This window comes from Bombyx mori, chromosome 23 (assembly GCF_030269925.1).
Source record: "Bombyx mori chromosome 23, ASM3026992v2".
Classification (NCBI taxonomy): Eukaryota; Metazoa; Arthropoda; class Insecta; order Lepidoptera; family Bombycidae; genus Bombyx; species Bombyx mori.
Genome location: NC_085129.1, coordinates 20233677 through 20251346, shown reverse-complemented (window position 1 = coordinate 20251346; position 17670 = coordinate 20233677). Strand labels below are relative to the sequence as shown.

At 40.1% G+C, this 17670-nt stretch overlaps 1 protein-coding gene across 1 annotated transcript in view; it reads left to right on the top strand.

The window, feature by feature from the left end:
- The first annotated feature begins 994 nt into the window (after nucleotides 1–994).
- Nucleotides 995–17670, top strand: part of LOC101741864 (fatty acyl-CoA reductase wat) — a 48790-nt gene continuing 32114 nt past the window's right edge. The window contains exon 1 of the mRNA XM_038019354.2: nucleotides 995–1157. Coding sequence (XP_037875282.1) covers nucleotides 1120–1157 — 38 coding nt within the window. The 5' untranslated portion in view covers nucleotides 995–1119. The remainder of the gene's footprint in view (nucleotides 1158–17670) is intronic.

The following is a 17670-nucleotide window of genomic DNA, read 5'->3' as shown; positions in this document are numbered from 1 at the left end:
TTATTACTTAGTTCGGTAGATAAGTTGAGCCCGTGGACAACAACAACGTGAACGCGACCCAACTGGAGGCATACATTCTAAGTGTCTGTTTGTATAGTTTTTTTTCGGGTATGGGACCAAACCTCATACGAGGTGTCCATGCCTAGAGGGTGCGCGGGGTATTTCGGATTTGATGGTCTATTTATATTGGGAACAGACCGCGGGCCTAAAATATTTAAGGGCTCTACCCACCAAACAACTCCTCTAGCGCCCTCTCACTGGAGTAGGGGGGCTCCTGCGGAGGACGCCCAACGGTCATCAAGGCGTTTGTCGATAATACTCCAACTTAGTATAACAAGGTCCGGTTTACGAGGCAATGATCTCTACAAGATACATTTTCCCTTGCGTTCCTCACCTATACAGATTTTTTATTTTATTAGGCACACAATACACATTACAAATAAACAGTAACAAAAGTTGTTCTCCTCTGCATATGTGGATTGTACACACTTGATTCGGAGCTATACTCGTTGCCAGCAACGCAACAGTATACGAAGGTCTGAAGCGGACTCAAGACGTGTGACGAATTACGCAGTTAAAATTAATTAAATAAGAACTTTATATTTGTTCAAGTGCAAACACGCGCGGTTTTAGGGTGAGTGAATTTTCTTTTATTTAAATTTAATTGCTCATTAAAAATTTATACAAGCGCTTTCACGAGGCGATGCTCGTGTTTATTAAAAATTATAATTAATTATAAATTACTGTTCGCAAACGATTTGAATGTTTACGCTTTTCGGCATAAGAGCGAATTAAATGAGCATGCGTTTTCGGATTCTCTTTCCTTCGAGTTTCATTTAAGAATGCGGAAATCCTTGGCTGCTCTTAAGTCGTACCTAGATCAAGAATCGCGAATAAGGACGACACGTTTATTTGTCTGAAGTTTCATCAATTACTAGTTCACATTTGATGTTGACGACTCGACAATTTCGTTAGACTGGTTTTTGCAGCCGAAGCTCATGGTTAGAGACGTCACGTTGCTGTGGTCAATTGGCACTCACTGAGACTGTTTTTGACCTTTTAGAGCTACCGAAAACTGAGGTAGCTGGAAGCGTGTGATTGAAAACAAGACAAAAAGTCATGTGGAATAAAAGAAACAGAAAGAAACGACCAATAAAGTGAGTTGTCGATATGAAAATTTGAATACACAGAGCCATTAGGGATAGGGTATTGAAGGGGTATTTGTCCACTTGTAGTTCGGCTCAACCCTTGGGATACGCTAGGGTAAAATCAACGGGAGCCGGAGACCATGGCCTTTCGTCTTTAGGTTGGTCTTCAGAACATAATGACGCATAGCAGAACTTTATTTATGAATCATTTCTTCAGACATCTATTCATGCCATTGAGTGTATGGAGGTAGACCCGACACTAGTAACCAGCAGTTGTACCTACTGGTGGTGGGACCTCTTGTACTGGTGGTTAGACCTATTTTACTGGTGATAGGACCTCTTTTACTGGTGATAGGAACCTCTTGTGAATCCCCACGGGTAGGTACCACCACCCCACTTATTTCTGCCGTGAAGCAGTAATGCGTTTCGGCTTGAAGGGTGAGGTAGCCGTTGTAACTCTACTGAGACCTTAGAACTTATATCTCAAGGTGGGTGGCGCAGTTGCGTTGTAAATGTCTATAGGCTCCAGTAACCACTTAACACCAGGTGGTCTGTGAGCTCGTCCGACCATCTAAGCAATAATAAATAAAAAAGTTAGCACCTCCATCTCCACAATGCATAGTCTGCTAAGCTTCTCGCCGGATCTTCTCAGTGGGTCGCGATTCCGATCCGGTAGTAAATGCTCTCGAGTTGTCAGGTCTCCTTTGGAGGCGCTTGGGCGGCTGTTAGCAGATGCGGCCCCTCCCGGTTAAGCCCGGGCTCACCCACACGGCAACTCTGCACAGGATCATCGACAAGTTTGCATTAAGCTCGACACTGTCCCACAAAAGTGTTCTAGAAATGTTTGAATAGGAATTTTCTGTTCGTCTTCTCATTAAAGCTGTATATTCTCAAAACTTAATAATTTTACAGGAGAGTATTTTAAAGGTTTAACATGTGATATTTTTAATCTTTGCAACATTTATTTTTTATTTTTTATCAGTTACATTACCTGTCTTTTAAAGTAAGTTAAAATTATGTATTAATTTTGTTAATAGTAGTCAAAACATAGGTCAACTAAAAAAAAAAAAACTAAAGCTAAACTACGTTCTTTTGACAGTATTTAAAAAAAAACTGGTGATACCAAATGATTCCGCATGTTAACTCAATTTCGAATATTTTTGGAAATTGTACACTTTTAATGCGAAAAGATGTATTGTTATTGTACAATAAATGTTATCTTTATTGGAGGCAATAAATCGTTAGCAGACTTTTTACGAGCGCTAAACCTGAAGATTGGTTGTTTAATTTGGATGCTGTGTTCGGTGATGTTGAGATAAATTTCGTATTTAATCCGCATCGAATCCCAAATTTATCTTGCCGTTATTGGAATTCCGACCGGGAGGTCGCGACAGGCGTACCTTGGACCTCACTTCTCAAAGTGGATGATGGCGTTCTGATGTCCGTGGACTCATAGTGCGTTTATTCGTTCATCTACGCAAAAAAGTTACGCTAAGCGGTGAATCCGGAATTGAATCGCGGTCTGCGCGTACGAGATCTCTTCTCCCAGTGTCATGTGCGCTCATGGTGTCAACGAAACAGATAACCTGTGTGCTTAGTGTGAGTTTTTTAACGTTCTCGATAACGTAAAAGTTAATTAAAATTTGTATGGAGTTAAAACGTTTGCCTAAGTTTCCCGCTAGGGGCGCTGTTTTTTATTCAGTTTAGACTATTTAACCCCTAATATTGTTTGTCTTTAATATTATTTGTAACCATAATAATGTTCAAACTAATAATTTTAATAAATATACATATGTATGAGACAACTCTAAGAATGAACCTAAAACTAAAAACCTTAAAAAATAACAATAATAATAATATAATAACCAAAATATGTTATTAAAAGGGGTCCCTTTAGGCGAGGTTCCGAAGATACTGGCAGGTTTCCCCCTTTGAATAGCTAGACTAATTCTTTGTCTGAGGTAGCTGCCAGCTCTTTGGTCTCCTGTGATGTCGACTGGCCTTTTTGCTATTTCCTTAAAAAGCCTTATAGCGCTAGGACCCCACGGACCAAGGGTCTCGACACCGAATGAGACAAAATCATATTCGGATCCTAGACCCCTGTATTTGCAAGCTTTTAGTTAATTAATAATTTTAATTAATTATGGTCGAATTTCGACTACTGGGCGACCACTGGTTTTGATAATTTCTTTTCTCTTCGGGTTGTTACTTGTTTTAATAATGGCGAAACGTTATATAAATACCCGAGCAAGAACTCGTGTGCAATATAGAATAAAACCCGTCGGACCGTGGCCCCTCGGGTTTTACCAAAAAAGTCCATTGAACCCCCAGTAAACTCCCATCAATTTACGAGATAGGTACTGTCTTAAATATTACATTTAGGTAATTTAGCTTTTCTCGTTCATACCATAAATAGCAACATTCCTGTTTCTTCTTTTACCTCATCCACTTTTCGTTCTGTTATTTACGTTCCACTATATAGTAAAAGTCTACACTGAAATTTAGATTTTCAAATAACAAATGATAAACTTTTTTTTATTTATTTATTGCTTAGATGGGTTGACGAGCTCACAGCCCACCTGATCTTAAATGGTTACTGGAGCCCATAGACATCTACAACGTAAATGCGCCACCCACCTTGAGATATAAGTTCTAAGGTCTCAACTATAGTTACAACGGCTGCCCCGCCCTTCAAACCGAAACGCGTTACTGCTTCACGGCAGAAATAGTCAGGGTGGTGGTACCTACCCGTGCGGACTCACAAGACGTCCTACCACCAGTAATAACATTCGCATACCACGAATACGTACACAATTTTACTCAAATTTATACGCAAGTTAAAATTAAAATTTTTCACCCAATCAAATAACGTTTCATGATGTTTTTTTGAACAATTTTTATTTATTAACTTATTTAATTTAGTAAAATTAAAATTGAAAGCGTTGGAATTAATATGATTTACTTAACAATAAAGAATGCGAGGTTGAATCTGAATAAAAAAACAGTTTTATTTAAATCTGAATTTAAATTAAATTAACTTTTACTCAGCGAGCTATGGAGCGAGCTATGCTCGGTTTGTCATTGCGAGACCGAATACGCAATGAGGTCATTCGGGCAAAAACCAAAGTGATCGATATAGCTCGCAGAGTTAGTAAGCTGAAGTGGCAGTGGGCTGGTCACATATGTCGCAGAACCGATAACCGTTGGGGTAGACGTGTTCTGGAGTGGAGACCGCGAACCGGCAAACGTAGTGTGGGACGCCCTCCTGCTAGATGGAGCGACGACCTGCGCAAGGCATCTGGCAGTAACTGGATGCGTAAAACCGAAGATCGGGTTCAGTGGCAAGCTTTGGGGGAGGCCTATATCCAGCAGTGGACTGCCGCAGGCTGATGATGATGATGAACTTTTGCGTTGCTCGCTCGGTTATCGATGATAGAAGCCGTAAATAATTCTCGAAGATTCTGAGAGAATATCGTTACAATAAAAGTGCAAGTTTATGTAGGTATGTAACACCAGTTTCAGTTATGTCCGGCGTCTGAGTTCCTCGCCGGATCTTCTCAGTGGGTCGCGATTCCGATCCGGTGCTAGATTCAGCGAAGCACTGCTCTTGCTAGGGCTAGTAAATTCTCTCAGGTTAAGCCCGTGAGCTCACCTACCCGCGCGTAGCTGTAATAGCCCCTTAGGCTAGGAACGAAGAGGTAGGGAAAAGGAAAAGCTATGTCCACGCTCTTGATAAACCACAAGAAATCCTAATCTTCATTTATAACCAATTGTATCACGTAACTTATTGGGAATTTGTGGCCTCATATTGCTCGTCTTGTTATAAAACAAACAAACAAAAAAAAAACACTACTGTCGTAATTATGGATGTGCTTATAAATATGTTTTTTGTTACATTGACGTCGAAATTATGTATTTTGATCTTGAAAACTGATTGTGAGGACGGCAAAGGATATTATACTGTTTGCAGTGTATTTATAGGTACACACAATACGTCTGTCTTATCACACGGAATAATCTCAGCTAAGTAAAATCTTCTCATCACAAATTCATGAGTGCTTTTTTGCCACGTACCATCCGGCTTTGGAATGAGCTCCCCTTCACGGTGTTTCCCGGGTGCTATGACATGTCCTTCTTCAAACGAGGCTTGTGGAGAGTACTTAACGGTAAATAATAAATAAATAAATAAATATTTACTAACAATCACGCCACGTTAACCGGCCCCGTGATAAGTTCGTAAAGAACTTGTGTTACAGGTACCAGATAACGGAAATAAATGTAAGATTTTTATTATGCACATACATATATTTAATATACATCCATAATCCTGGAAAAGACATTTTTATTTATCATACAAATATCTTCCCTTGGCGGGATTCGAACCCGCGACCCCCTTGTGTAGTGACCATGTCACTTACCACTACACCAGACGGCCGTTAAGCAGCAGCAGGTAGGCAGCGGCTTGGCTCTGCCCCTGGCGTTGCTGAAGTCCATGGGCGACGGTAACCACTCACCATCAGGTGGGCCGTATTCTCGTATGCCTGCAAGGGTAATAAAACAAAAATACCACAGTGTCTCAAGTCAAGTCAAAAGTCTTTGCGTAGTGTGTGTTTCTAGTGATGACATATAACATTGAGATGTGGTCGCTCAGAATGGGCCTTATCATAAGTCTCAAGTTTTCTTTCTTCATTTGCTAACGTTAAGAGAAGATTTCTAAATTGTTCTAAAACAACAATCGTGTTTTGTGTATACTCCATATTCCTCTTAACTCGATCACCCTAGCTATTCGCCCTCATGAAGTCTGACTATGGTCTTAATAATGCGGTTTCCCCGACATGTTTATACAAGCTTATCTTGAAAATGTCATAAGCGAGATTCAGCAATCTGTCAAATAACTTGTGTTAGCTACCACCACGATAGTAACGCATGGATTTGCAGTTACCAAAAGATCCGAGGACTTAAGATTTTCTCAAGTTTTCGACCCCGGAATCACATAGCAGAAGCTACTCAAATTGTTTTGGTATCTAGGCTAGACCACGACGCGCTCACGAGACCAGAACGAACAGTAAACGATATGAATACAATAAGTAATGCTCCAAGACCGTAACAAATCTTACTGATGGAGGGTACCACCACCCTGCCTATTTCAGCCGTGAAGCAGTAATGCGTTTCGGTTTGAAGGGCGGGGCAGCCGCTGTAACTATACTGAGACCTTAGAACTTATATCTCAAGGTGGGTGGCGCATTTACATTGTAGATGTCCTTAACACCAGGTGGGCTGCGAGCTCATCCACCCGTCTAAGCAATAAAAAAAGTGCGTAATTGAAACATATTCAACAAATATAATTATGATAATGTATTGGCCACTTCCGTATGCGAACAGAACATAAAATAATTATATAAAAAATTATATAGGGCTGTTCATGATAGAACAGCAATATCCAGCATTAATATTTAGTTCATTGACCCAGCGTGTCAGCTTGTTGAATTGCGTTACATTGCGGGGCTACCTCCGAATTGCATTATGATTGTCGTGACGTAGATAAAATTAATTTCCAACAAATAATTCTGTCTCCACTTCGTTTGTCATAAATACAATCTTTTAATAGTTAGGTAAGAAGGGTTTAAAATTCAAAATCGAAACCTTAAAAGTGGGTTTAATTATTTTTTTTCCTACCTAAGCTGATAGCCTTTAGAGGCTATATCAGCGTAACCTTAACTAGTAGGTGAGCTCACGGGGCTCAAACCTGACGACTTTGCTAACACGAACCCTAGCAAGAGCCGTGTTTCGCAGAATCTACCATCGGATCGGAAACGCGACCCACTGAGAAGATCCGGCGAGAAACTCAGTGGGCTGTGTCTGAGGGTTAATTTACTGACGATGACCGGTGCTTGAAGTACCTAAAAGTATCGTTAGTGGATCGGGAGGATCCGAGATGACGTGTTTGGGGCGACGTCGACTGCTTTCCATTCTGTCCACAAGATCGGGAATGTAGTTACCAGCGGCCACGATGAGAGGCTTCTCGTGTCTGCCGCTTTATCGAAGTGGAGCATCAATGCCGACTGCAGATACTTACTGATGTTCTAAGTTCAGGTTGTCATGGAGGTCAACGTTCCTGACGAACCACGGAGCTCCGACAATCTATCCTATCCTGCAAAAACGGGATTGAATGACTTGGAATGATTTTAAGTTAGTGCGGGCCGCGTGAGCGAACACTACAATTGCATAGGTCATGACGGAGCGTATACAAGTTTTGTAGAGTGTCACCTTATATCTAAGGGACATTTTACTTCGCCTGCATATCATCGGGTACATCTCTCCCATCACCCTCCCCTTCGGGACGCCGGACTGGCGGTAGTCGGCGCCATGACCACCAGTCCTCTCGGTCGGCAGGCTATCCGAAGCCCGCCCAGATGGCACCGGATGGCATGACGCGCCTAGTCGGGAGTGGGATGCTGAATGTGGTGTTCGGAGGGCGACCCCTTTTGAAGAGCACTGCTGTGCTTTTCTTGGGGTTGATGTCGATGCGCCACTTCCAGAACCACTGTCCCATGGTGGTAGCTGCGGTCTGGAGTCACCGATGTAACAACGACTTCTTCCTACACGAGTAGTAGATGGCCGTGTCATCGGCGAAGAGCGCCAGATGGGCCTCCGGAGACCGGGGTATATTATTAATATAAAAACTGAACAGTAACTGGGAGAGGGCGGTGCCTTGCGGGACTCCGGCTGTGACGTGACGGGGGCGGGAACGCGTTCCCTCGACTCGATATCGGAACGAACGGTTCGACAAGTCGTCTCGTATGATGAGCACGAGTCTGTCTGGCACTCCCATGTTATACAGTTTGTATATCAAACCGTTGTGCCAGACTTTGTCGAACGCCTTTGCTATATCGAAGAAGAGGGCTTCTGTCGGGATGGGTTTCCGCTCAACCCGGGCTTCAATAAATTTAAATTTTTACTTAATCTAATTTTACGGTTTTACGAATTTTTAACGTTCTCGATAGCGTAAAAGTTAACTAAAATTTGCATGCAGTTGGAACAGCGCCCCTAGCGGCAAACGTAGGCAAACGTATATTCCATACCAATTTGAGTTAACTTTTACGCTATCGAGAACGTTAAAAACTCGCACTGAGCACACCGAAACAGTACAGTATTCGAAACGTCGGCGAAAATTATAAAGATAAGAAAGGAAAAAAAGGGAAATTAAACTGTAAATAGTTTTATGTATGTCTATGTCCAGTATTAATACTGTATATATGTAAGTGTGCAGACTCCGATCCCCGCAGTACCGGGCCCCACAGACACAGCCCACTGAGTTTCTCGCCGGATCTTCTCAGTGGGTCGCGTTTCCGATCCGATAGTAGATTCTGCGAAGCACTGCTCTTGCTAGGGTCAGTGTTAGCAACACTCCGGTTTGAGCCCCGTGAGCTCACCTACGTGTTAGGGCGAAGCTGAAATAGCTTCTAAAGGCTATCAGCAAAGGCAAGAAAAAAAAAAGTAGGTACCGGGATTCCTAATTTCGGGTCGGATCACCGGGTGTGACTTATTCTAAAAAGTAAACGTCATGTAAACGTGTAAATATAGATTCCATCACATACATCAGGTTTTTTTTATTGCTTAGATGGGTGGACGAGCTCACAGCCCACCTGGTGTTAAGTGGTTGCTGGAACCCATAGACATCTACAACGTAAATGCGCCACCCACCTTGAAATATAAGTTCTAAGGTCTCAAGTATATTTACAACGGCTGCCACACCCTTCAAACCGAATTACTGCTTCACGGCAGAAATAGGCAGGGCGGCGGTACCTACCCGTGCGCACTCACAAGAGGTCCTACCATCAGTAATAACGCAAATTATAATTTTGCGGCTCACCCGGTTTTAAGTTTCCCTCTTTCTTACGCCACTTTCCTTCTTGTTTAAACATCGATTCATTGTAAATAGATAGAGACAACTAGACATCCCTGTGATCAAATAATACTCGTAATACAGAAACTATTTAAAAAAAAAGCGAACATTAATAAATATACTAATAAGGAAGTTATCATAAAATGCGTGATGCGATCAAGGATTTGGATACGTAAGCCTTTAATCATACATCATTTGTTTCGACTTGATTACGTTAAAGTTAGTGGCTGGGTATAGTGTGCTTAGTGCGAGCTTTTTAACGTTCTCGATAGCGTAAAAGTTAACTCAAATTTGTATCGAGTTGGAACGTCTGCCTACGTTTGCCGCTTGGGGCACTGTCGCGGCGGCTAGGCGATCTCTCGGATTACTCCGGAGACTACCTCGACCAATTTCTCCCAAAGCGCGAGGAGTCAGGCAGCAGAGCCGGTTATCTATATGGCTAATTGGCATAAGAAAATGAGCCATCTCTCGACCTCGGGGCCCTCGGACAGCCCGCTACTAAATGCTCCCCACCTCATCCAACGCAGCGGCCTATTGATTGTGTCAAGCAAGGTGGAAGGAAAAAGACCACGCGGCCAATCACCTAGCCGCTGGTGTGACCAAAGAACCACCCTAACTGGGCTACTAGTCGCAATCACCCTACGAGAAGCTGAAAACCGGTGGAAACAGCTGATAAGACAGACCACGGTCAAGTTTCAAGGACACGACCTTTGAATAACTAAGAAAGCGACAAAGAAGATTTATTTTCAATTTTTTTTATTTATTTCATAGCACGAGCAACGCTTGATTCTTCTCAGTGGGTAGCGTTTCCGATCCGGTGGTAGATTCTGCGAAGCACTGCTTTTGCTAGGGTTCGTGTTAGCCACGTCGTCAGGTTTGAGCCTCGTGAGCTCACCTACTTGCCCGGTGACGCTGATGTGGTCTCTCAAGACCATCAGTTTAGATAGGAAAAAAAAAGCTTGATTCTACTGTTTCATTCCATGTATTTGATTACGAGCTGTAAGTTACAAAGTAAACAGGTTAATTCAGTAATGATCAGAACAGAAGCAGTTTTTGCTATTTCCATACGTCAAGCATAGCTAGCTCGACCGCTGTGAAGGTCGGGCAGATAATTGCGTAAACAGAATCGTATTCATGTTAATAAAACGCCAATTAAATATATACATACTTCAAAAATATGTATATTTATGTTGCAATCGAAGGAGAAAGCTAATTCACGTTGTGGCGGGTAGCCATCATAATAGGTTGGGGGAAAAGTTTCTTCGCATTTTTTAAGAAAATTCACAACATCTATATATATAAAAGAAAGTCGTGTTAGTTACACTATTTTTAACTCAAGAACGGCTGAACTGATTTGGCTGAAAATTGGTTGGCAGGTAGCTTAGAACCAGGAGAAGGACATATGATACTTTTTATCACGTTCCCGTGAGACGTGACATAAAACGTGGTATAACAAAACGCAACTGATATGGAATAATAAAACGCAACTGACAGCTAAACGTAATGTAGTCTATGGTTAATTATAGTAGAATTTAGAAGTTGACCGGTTCATGTGTTTGTTTCGAATTTCTATTTATTGTGCCAAGATAGGTAATCATTAAGAAAGCTATGCCGCGACCGGCACGATCAAATCTTTCCCGACGAAGCCGTAATGCAACTATATAGGATTCGAAACATTGCGAGTGAAAGGACTGAAGAAGAACAAGAAAATACAATAATAATAATAATAACAGCTAAAATACATGGCCAAGTATTATTATTATTATTAAAGTATATAGTATAAAGTATATAGTATTAAAGTATCATTAAAATACTTGCTATTTTAATTTATATTAATTATCCAAATAAAAAAATGATCATGATAAAATCAAAAGTTCGCTCATTTATTGCCTCTAAGGCGGAACAAAGTTCGCCCAGTCACCTAGTTTTTTAATATAGTTTATTTACATTTAACTAAAGTATGTAGGTACCGTTTTGTTCGATAGCTTTTTGCCATCTTGTAGGTAGGGACATGATCCCATTGCTATAGAAATTTCTTAAAACTTCTCTATAGAAGCTTCAGTGCGCCGCGTAGGGCACCGGTGACCTACACGGCAGTCACAGGGTTAACGGTAGGACACATTGTTTGTTTTAAGTTCAACTCCATTGTCTACTTATTTGCCGTTTGTAGGATAATTGAAGGCGAGGCGACAACGAATTTGAGTAACAAGCATCGTCTCAGTGTTTGAGAATTCGCGTTTTTATATTTACTAGTGGTCCCACAGTAGTCGAAATTCGACTATAATTAATTGAAATTATAAGTTTGAACATTATTAAGGTTCTATTGTTAATTCACAAATTTCGCCAAAAAATATTAAATTAAAAAATATTATAAAAAATATTAACAAAGACAAACAATATTTAATCTATTCTCAATTTGACCACAGACGTCAAGAACAAAAGTTTGACAATAAATAGTATGCATGCGTGTGTGCGTCATATACATGGTATGTAGTGTGTGTAATTTTTCTTTATTGATTTAATGGATCTTTTATGCATTATTTAAAAAAAATATTAGCATTGTGCACTTCTTCTCTATATTCTCTATAAGTGTGGGAAATTTCATACTCCTCCGTATCCGTATCCTCCGCGCAATTTTCGTAAAAAGGGATACAAAGTTTCTGCTTCACGTATTAATATACAGATAAACTTCGGTAACTTAACAAACACGTCAGGTTAGCGCCCGTGAGCTCACCTACTCGATCGATGAATCTAATGTGAGCCCTTGAGATTACTAGAATAGGTAGGTAAAAAACAAACACAAACATACAATAAAATTAAAACCAGTTAATTCGGATATTTTACGGATTTCGATCACGCCTAAAACCTATAAATTCCCCATATCGCTACCCATAACTGTACATAATTGATTTCACATCCAAGACAAGTGTTTTTTAATAAATGTAATTAATATAAAAAAAAAAAACTCCATTTGTCCAAAACGAAATGCCATTGACCTCGATCGTTTTGACGTATCTAGAAAGTTCGATACATTACAACAAATCGCACCTTTAAAATTAATTGAAGTAGCTTATAACTAAAATTTTTAAGAAAGTAAGTTTTATAGTTCGAAAGACTTACAAACATACATTCTATCAGTTTATAAAATTAAACAGTCTCTTTTAGTCTAGAAAGGGACAAACTTACTCTTTCTATCTCTTTCAAATCAAGCGCATTAAAGTATTAAATTCGGAATACTAAAAAAATTTTTTTTTTTTATTGCCGTATAGGCAGACGAGCATACGGCCCACCTGATGGTGAGTGGTTACCGTCGCTCATGGACGTCAGCAATGCCAGGGGCAGAGCCAAGCCGCTGCCTTCCGTTTAATACTCTCCACAAGCCTCGTTTGAAGAAGGACATGTCATAGCGCTCGGGAAACACCGTGGAGGGGAGCTCATTCCATAGCCGGATGGTACGTGGCAAAAAAGATCTCTGGAAACGCACTGTGGATGAACGTAGTGGCTCCAGATAGTATGGATGAACTCTACTCCGGTGGCGGGCGGTGCGATGGTCAAAACGAGATGCTGGTATCATCTCGAACAATTTCTCAGAGCACTCCCCATGGAACATACGGTACAAAATACAAAGGGAACCGAAGTCCCTCCGCAGACCCAGAGGTTCCAAACGATCCGAGAGAGATTCTGCGAAGCACTGCTCTTGCTAGGGCCAGTGTTAGCAACACTCTCGGTTTGAGCTCCATTAGCTCACCTACTAGTTAAGGTTACGCTGAAATAGCCTCTCAAGGCTATGAGTTTAGGTTAGAAAAAAAAAGATGTGAAACCTTCAAAAATTTTGGCTAAATAAGCTTTCACTTCAAAAAAGAAACCGTTTTAAAAAATTACTTTAGTTAATTTGAAACGATAATCCAATCGATAAAGAAAGAACACGATTCTTAATCACTCACTATTTTTTGTACACAACAAATCTAATAAATTTTATATACAATGCAAGTCTTAACAACGCTACGTGTTTCTGATTCAATAACATTGATGTATTAAGGGTTTTTATGTATTTTTATGACGCTAATAAAATAAAAGTACAATTAAAGTATTGTAAAAACTACGTCACGCGTATCGAAGTGTAGTTTCGTCGGTTTTCTTAATTTGTAGATGTAATTAAAGCCATTTTACACTTACCACCGTGACTAAAGACTGTTGATGACGGTAACTAAATATATTCAAAGCGCCGGAAATAATATCGAAAGGCTATTTGGTTTAAGCGACTTTTTTTTTATAATGCCCTTGTAGGCAGACGAGCATACGGCCCACCTGATGGTGAGTGGTTACCGTCGCCCATGGACTTCAGCAATGCCAAGGGCAGAGCCAAGCCGCTGCCTATAGACATTTTGCAACTTTATAGGAGAGCCATTTGAAGTTTAAAATTTGGTTTAAATATTATAACAAAAAACACTTCTTCACCTATTCAAATGTGGTACACTTAATTGAAGTTCAATTAAAAACATCGCTGTGTTGATGCTAATCTATACCAATATATAAATCTACAGTGGTTTTTATGGATGTTCCGTTAGAACTACTGAACCATGCATCCGATTGACTTGAAACTTGGTATCCATGTAGAAAATACATGTACTTAATGGATAGGCTAATATTTATATGAGTGTTGGACTCCCTAATAATAATGACAATAAATAATAATGTTAATTTTCAATCAAATCAAATCAAAAAAGTTTTATTCAACATAAATGAAAGTACATACTTGTTGAACGTCAAAAGAACTACCGCCAATTCACAAGAATTAGCCTCCGTCCTGAGAAGAATTGGCAAGAAACTCAGCGGGCATGTTTTTTTTTTTTTTTTTTTTTTTTTAATATTAGATTTTTATTTTTATATTAACGAGGGCGAGTACGGCTAGTACCCAATAAAACTGACTTTTAATTACAATAATAAATGTCGAGTGTTAAGCTAAATGTCGCTTAAACCAAACAGCCTTTCACCCCTCGATATATATAATAATATAATAACAATCAAGCCGTCTTCGCTTCGCTTCGGGAACTATAATTTATTATTGATCGTGATAAATAATCTTTTAGACAAATCTGATTCTGATTGTAACTAACATAATAAAAAAAGACCTTAACAAACAAAAAATCTAATCTTTCCTCTTCTTATATTAATGATTTATTATTTAGATATTATATTTATTAATCGTCCATTAATTATCTAGATTTCTTAGATTAAATATTTAAATAACTAATTCTTAATCAGAAGGTACCGAATTAAAATCACGTCGGGGTCATCCATCGGTTTGGAGGAAGCGTCAAAAAGGTCTTCCACTTTCCGAGCGAGATCACTTGGAACTTGTATGTGTGTAGTACACATTTATAGAATTAGGATCGTGGCAAATAAATAAAAAAATATTTCACTGTTGCTGCTCTTTTTTTCCAAAATGTTCTTAAAAAAAAATAATTGACGCTTTTTCTACGCATTGCTCATTTATTTTTCCCTACCTATCCGCTGGTAGGCTAAGAGGCTATACCAGCTACTTCCGGACGGGTAGATGAGCGGTGACGGGTACTAGCACTAGTAAGAGCAGTGCTTCGCTGAATCTACTACCGGATCGGAATCGCGACCCACTGAGAAGATCCGGCGAGAAGCTCAGTGGGCTGTGTCTATGGGTTAGTTCGCGGTAGTTCGAGGACGGTGACCGGTGCTTGAGAGGCCTAAAATCATGTAGATGTCTAAAAGCTCCGGTAACCACTTAACGCCAGGAGGGCTGTGAGCTCGTCATGCAATAAAAAAAATTAAAAATTAAAAAATTAAATATGTATTACGTTTTTCGTATAACCTTGCTGAGTATTTTGGCACCTTGCCACCTTGGATGCGACTTTTATTAAAAATTCATTGTTTTTAATTTAAAAAAATGTGTTTTATTAAAAAAAATTAACATACATAAATAAAACAAAATTTATTGCGAAATAAAAAACAAAAATATTGTGTAACTGCATTAACAAAACCACGCAATGGACGCAGCACTTCAAGTAGCAATGCGGAAAGCGCCATCTAGCGTGGAGTAGACAGACGAAAACGAGGTTTTTTCAGAAACTGCCGTAACGATGCCTTACTGGTAGCAGGACCTCTTGTGAGTCCGCGCGGGTACCACCACCCCGCCTATTTCTACTGTGAAGCAGTAATGCGTTTCGGTCTGAAGGTTGGGGCAGCCATTGTAACTATACTTGAGACCTTAGAACTTATATCTCAAGGTGGGTAGCACATTTACGTTGTAGATGTCTATGGGCTCCAGTAACCACTTAACCCCAGGTGGGCTGTGAGCTCGTCCACTCATCTAAGCAATAAAAAAAACGAATCCAGAGACAAGATTTTGGAAGCACTGAGTTCCGGTCGACCTTTGTTTACGATGTATTCGCATTGGAATCGCAGGATAATAATTTTGAACTCAAAGCGGTATGCTACTGGTTTACCAGTAAAAGTCCGAAGAAATTCTGTATCTTTGGTATGTGGCGGCGACACAGAATGACAGCTTAGATATCCGACTCAGACGACGGGACAATGCAAAGCCGCCATCGCCCGAAACATGTTTTATCTGATCCCACGCATTCACTCTCGGTGCTTTTAGGATCCTCAAGCACCGATCACCGTCCTTGTCGAACTCTTCGATGACGACGAGCGAACTAACCCATAGACACAGCCCACTGAGTTTCTTGTCGGATATATCTCCCTTAAAATGGTCGCATTTAAATCTTTGTCTCTTTGATGTGGGTTCAGAAGTCTTGTGTTTACGGCATCCCATAATTCCATAGACACAACTCTCTGAATTTATCGCTGGATCTTCTCAGTGGGTCGCGCTTCCGATTCGGTAGTAAATTCGGCGAAGCACTGCTCTTGCTAGGGCTAGTGTTAGAAAATTCTCTCAGGCTGAGTCCGTGAGCTCACCTACCTATCCACGCGTAGCCGGAATAATCCCTTAAGCTACCTTTCCATAACACAGGAAATCCTAATTTTAGTTATAGCTTTCAGCTATTGCATAGCTTTTATAGCAGGCTTTGAGGGCGGCGACAAGAAATTCCGTAACGAAAATAAAACCTAACACCCCCACTTCACCTACCATGTAGATCGCGTTCAACATATTGACACGTTGCGCTTGTGTAGTGTTTGTGAATACGCGGCGTGACGTCGCACTTCATGCGCATCATGAAAAGTCTACCCATCTCTCTCTCGCTTGGTCTAGCTTAAGCTGTGAAGGGGACAGTTAATGTTTTGCTTTTGTTAATGTTTATAAATATAGCGTGGTCTTATTTTATTATTGTTATAATATTAAATTATTATTGTCCAATTATAATTGCATAAGTTGCTAAATAATGCTATGCAATAGCTTTACCGCCGCGGTACCCGAGTGCCACACGTGTTTTTTTATTTATTTATAGTTATTTATTTATCTACCATCATTCGCGTTAATTAGTCATACGTTCCGGCTGGCGAACAAGGCAGGCCGGCCTTGCCCGGATCGCTTGGAGGCCCGGCTTGAAACATCCACTACTTACAACTTGTAATACTTTTTTTATTCGATTAACTTTATTCACAAGAGTATTAACTTAACGAACGAGTAACGAACTTAACACCTAAGGCGTACTCTACCAGCCAACCAACGGTGGTGTAGGTGGTACGTGTATTGATTTATTCGGGGCCCTGAAACTGCGATACTTTAAGACAAATCGTTTTGTTTGTCTGGAAACTAGCGATATCTTGTAGCGGATACCCCTAAACTTATATGTTGTTAAAGATATGGTATTTCATTATTGTGTAACACTGAAAATAAAAAATAAAAACATACAAGTATTTATTTGCTATAGGCAAATTTATTAAATTTCATCAATTTGTGGTTTCTGAAAATTTACAAAATCCTTCAATAAAAATAAAATATAGGGTACTTCTCGCATATAGCGCACTTCTCTGTCAGACCCCTGTGTCATCCTCGCATCTAATGCACCTATATAAGTAAGACGCGCAACTTTGTAGCCACACTGCAATATCGATAATAAAAACCGGTCCCTCCTGTAGGTCGCGAATAAACTTGCATAGACCTCTAGTTACAAATAATAACGGAGTCAAAGAACTCATATACAAACAGCAACAGAAATGATAGTTTTCAATTTTTAAACTACATTAATTTTATTGCGATTTCGTATTGTTTAAATGTTTATATCACGGATGAGTTAAACAAGATAATATACTATACATTTTTCGGAAAAATCGTCATTTTTGTATCACTACCCTTTAGGCCACGACGGCTTGCAAAGCCAAGGCATAGGCATAACTGCGTGGCGCCTCTAGCAAACAAACCAAAGAACATAAGTGTCCGTATTCTTCAATATCACAAACACGTTCTCACACGTTGTCGATAGCGTAAAAGTTAACTCAAATTTGCATGCAGTTGGAACAGCGCCCCTAGCGGCAAATAAGCATTATTTAATATGAGCACGCACTTAATCGGACACTGTACTGTGTGACTAGTGCGAGTTTTTTAACGTTCTCGATAGCGTAAAAGTTAACTCAAATTACTATGCAGTTGGAACAGCGCCCCTAGCGGCAAATAAGCAG